At 34.7% G+C, this 2,743-nt stretch overlaps 1 protein-coding gene across 5 annotated transcripts in view; it reads right to left on the bottom strand.

The window, feature by feature from the left end:
- Window positions 1-2,743, bottom strand: part of LOC106469582 (protein tramtrack, beta isoform-like) — a 57,413-nt gene that overhangs the window by 44,351 nt on the left and 10,319 nt on the right. For all 5 annotated transcript variants that reach the window (XM_022398153.1, XM_022398154.1, XM_022398155.1 and 2 more), the window contains exons 2-3: window positions 1,328-2,188; window positions 297-480 (exon numbers count right to left, since the gene is read on the bottom strand). In XM_022398153.1, the coding sequence (XP_022253861.1) occupies window positions 297-480; window positions 1,328-2,167 (1,024 nt within the window). In that variant the 5' untranslated portion in view covers window positions 2,168-2,188. The remainder of the gene's footprint in view (window positions 1-296; window positions 481-1,327; window positions 2,189-2,743) is intronic.

Here is a 2,743-nt window from a genome sequence, read left to right as displayed (position 1 = left end):
CCAAGGTCAATCAATACTACCTATTATATTTTTACAGTAATAGTGTCCTATTGATGACCAAGGTCAATCAATACTACCTATTATATTTTTACAGTAATAGTGTCCTATTGATGACCAAGGTCAATCAATACTACCTATTATATTTTTACAATAATAGGTAGTATTGATTGACCTTGGTCAACCAGTAGGACACTATTACTATTTTTACAGTAATAGTGTCCTACTGGTTGACCAAGGTCAATCAATACTACATATTATTTTTTTTTAAAGAAACAGACTACAAAATATCAACATACCCTCCATAGTATTTTGGTTTCCTAGTCCTGAGCCTGATGAGTCTGATGCTGAATGTAAAGATGTGGGAACAACTGCTTGACTTAATGAATTAGAATGTGGCAGTTCAACTGAAGATGATGGAAGAGCAAGAGATGTGGATGTAGATGTTAGGGATGACTGGGCCTGAGAGTCATACATGGAGACCTGAAAGAAATTAAAATAAAACCACCACTTGTAAGCAGTTTTTTCTTTTTTACCCAAGTTTTTAACTCTAAATGCACAACTTAACCAGGTCCAGAGATATTCACTTTTTGTTAAATCTACTAAACATGCTGGAATGATAGTTGAGGATTAGATCTTTGACTCTGCAAAGTCAAATGTTAATAACATTTTAATTTGAAAGTTATTTCAACATTTGTTGCCTTCTTTATTTGGAGGATGCAAAACAATAACAATGCCTCCACTACTACTAAATTTTCTCCTTAAATATAATCAACCTCATTATTTAACTGAACCATAAGTACAACTATATATATATATATTCCCTTTGATTTCTTAACTCTCTCTCCAACTCACCTTAAATATTTAGATTTTAAACAAAAATTAAACTGAGGGCAAATACTCTATTTTAACTCATGGATAACCCAGATAAAGGTGATGTCCCCAATTTTAGGCATTTTTAAAAAAAAAGATAAAATGAAAAATACAAGAGGAAAGAAGAAAGCTCATTTTCTTCAAAGCAAAAGCAGTAAGTTTATTTAATCTTTACAACAGTGATTCAGATGTTACTGATATTCATCTAGTATTCTCTTCTGGAGAGCTCATCTTGCTCTTATTCAAATACTTGCAGTAATTTTGTTTGCACTGATATACACACACACACACACATTTCTAACCAAGTTACTAAAAACACCTTATTTTATGTACTATGTGATAACTTCTTCACAATAAATTTAGTCATAAAACATTCACAAGCTAGAAGGAAGAAGATAACAATATTTCTCATATCATCCTTGAGTTAAGAGGTAATCGAAAAGTAAAAAACACTTACACCACTAGCATCTGTAGTTAACGAAGCTTCCATTAGTCTGGTTGGTTCTACATCAAAGTCACCATCTGTAATGGAGGGAGGTTCTTCAACAGTAGCACCAGAGTCATGATGAGAAGGAACTGATGAGTATAGAGAATGAGATTTCTGTGATGACAGAGAGTAACTTTGGCTGGAAGTAATGGGAGGAACCCTTGTCTGAGATATCCTTTGACTGACATCTGGTGTACTTTCAGTTAAACCATCTCTACTAACATCACTTATAATTTCTGGAGAATCTGGTTCTTTAATCTTGGTTGGTACTGGTTCTTCTGTATCACTCTGACTCGATCCTGACCTCCGTCGAGGTCTTCCTCTCTTCCGTTTATGCAGTGGAGGGGATTCAGTACGGTGATGTTGCTGAATACCAGTTACTGGCACTGACTGGACCGAATTCGACTGCGTTGTCACATCTTGTTGATCACTGTGTTTTTCAGCTTGTTTCTCATTGCCCACTTCTGCTAGTCCTTTCACTTTCAGTGTTTCTGCAGTTTTCAGGAGGGCAGATAGCTGGTCCTGCGACACATTCACTTCACCGTGATAAATGAAGTCGATAATGGCTTTCATATCAACATATCTCATGTCCTTCATTATCACAATTGGGTGTTTACACGGATTATCAACAAAAAGTGTCTGAAAGAAAGGGCTACAAGCCGATAATACCACTTTGTGTGCCTTTAAACTGTGCCCTTCACAGGCTAAAGTTACATCCACTAAAGCTTCGTTATTAAGCAACTGTTCAAAAACTGAGAGCATATTGGAATGGTGATTGTTCCATTTTAAACAGAACTGCTGGGTCCCCATCGTTTATGACAATCAGCAGATCTGGAAATATTCATACAGTATGATTAGATGAAACTACATTTTTAAAACTATGTGCTAACCTACACAATTTCTACTTGTTTTCAAACACAAAATAATGATGACATTTTGGTTATTGCCACACTACTAGAACTGCAAGCTTTTATATAATGGGTGTTGTATATATAAACAGTTACAGGAATATAAACCCTTTCAAAAGACAAACTACAAAATTACACTTGCACATGTGTATACATAGTACTATGATGTACAGAATTACAAACTTTTATAACTCTAGCATGATTGTTTTGGTTTATAAAAAATAAATGAAGAAATCATTTCCTACCAATTAGAAGAAACTTAATTTCTACACATTTTATGCTGTAGAGATCAAAGTTTTCAAACAGCAATGTATCTTACTGGTAAACAGTGTTACTTTTATGACTTCTTTCACACAGGGTTTTCAATAACCTGGAATCCAGAATACTTCATGCACAGAATGAGGAGTTCCCACACAAAAATAACCTAATTTGGGTACATTTAGGCTCTTGGTGTTTGGCCTCTGTAAAGGCTACCTTT

This window comes from Limulus polyphemus, unplaced genomic scaffold, assembly GCF_000517525.1.
Source record: "Limulus polyphemus unplaced genomic scaffold, Limulus_polyphemus-2.1.2 Scaffold3558, whole genome shotgun sequence".
Classification (NCBI taxonomy): domain Eukaryota; kingdom Metazoa; phylum Arthropoda; class Merostomata; order Xiphosura; family Limulidae; genus Limulus; species Limulus polyphemus.
The sequence above is the reverse complement of the archived record's forward strand: the minus strand, read 5'-3'. Positions and strand labels throughout refer to the sequence as shown.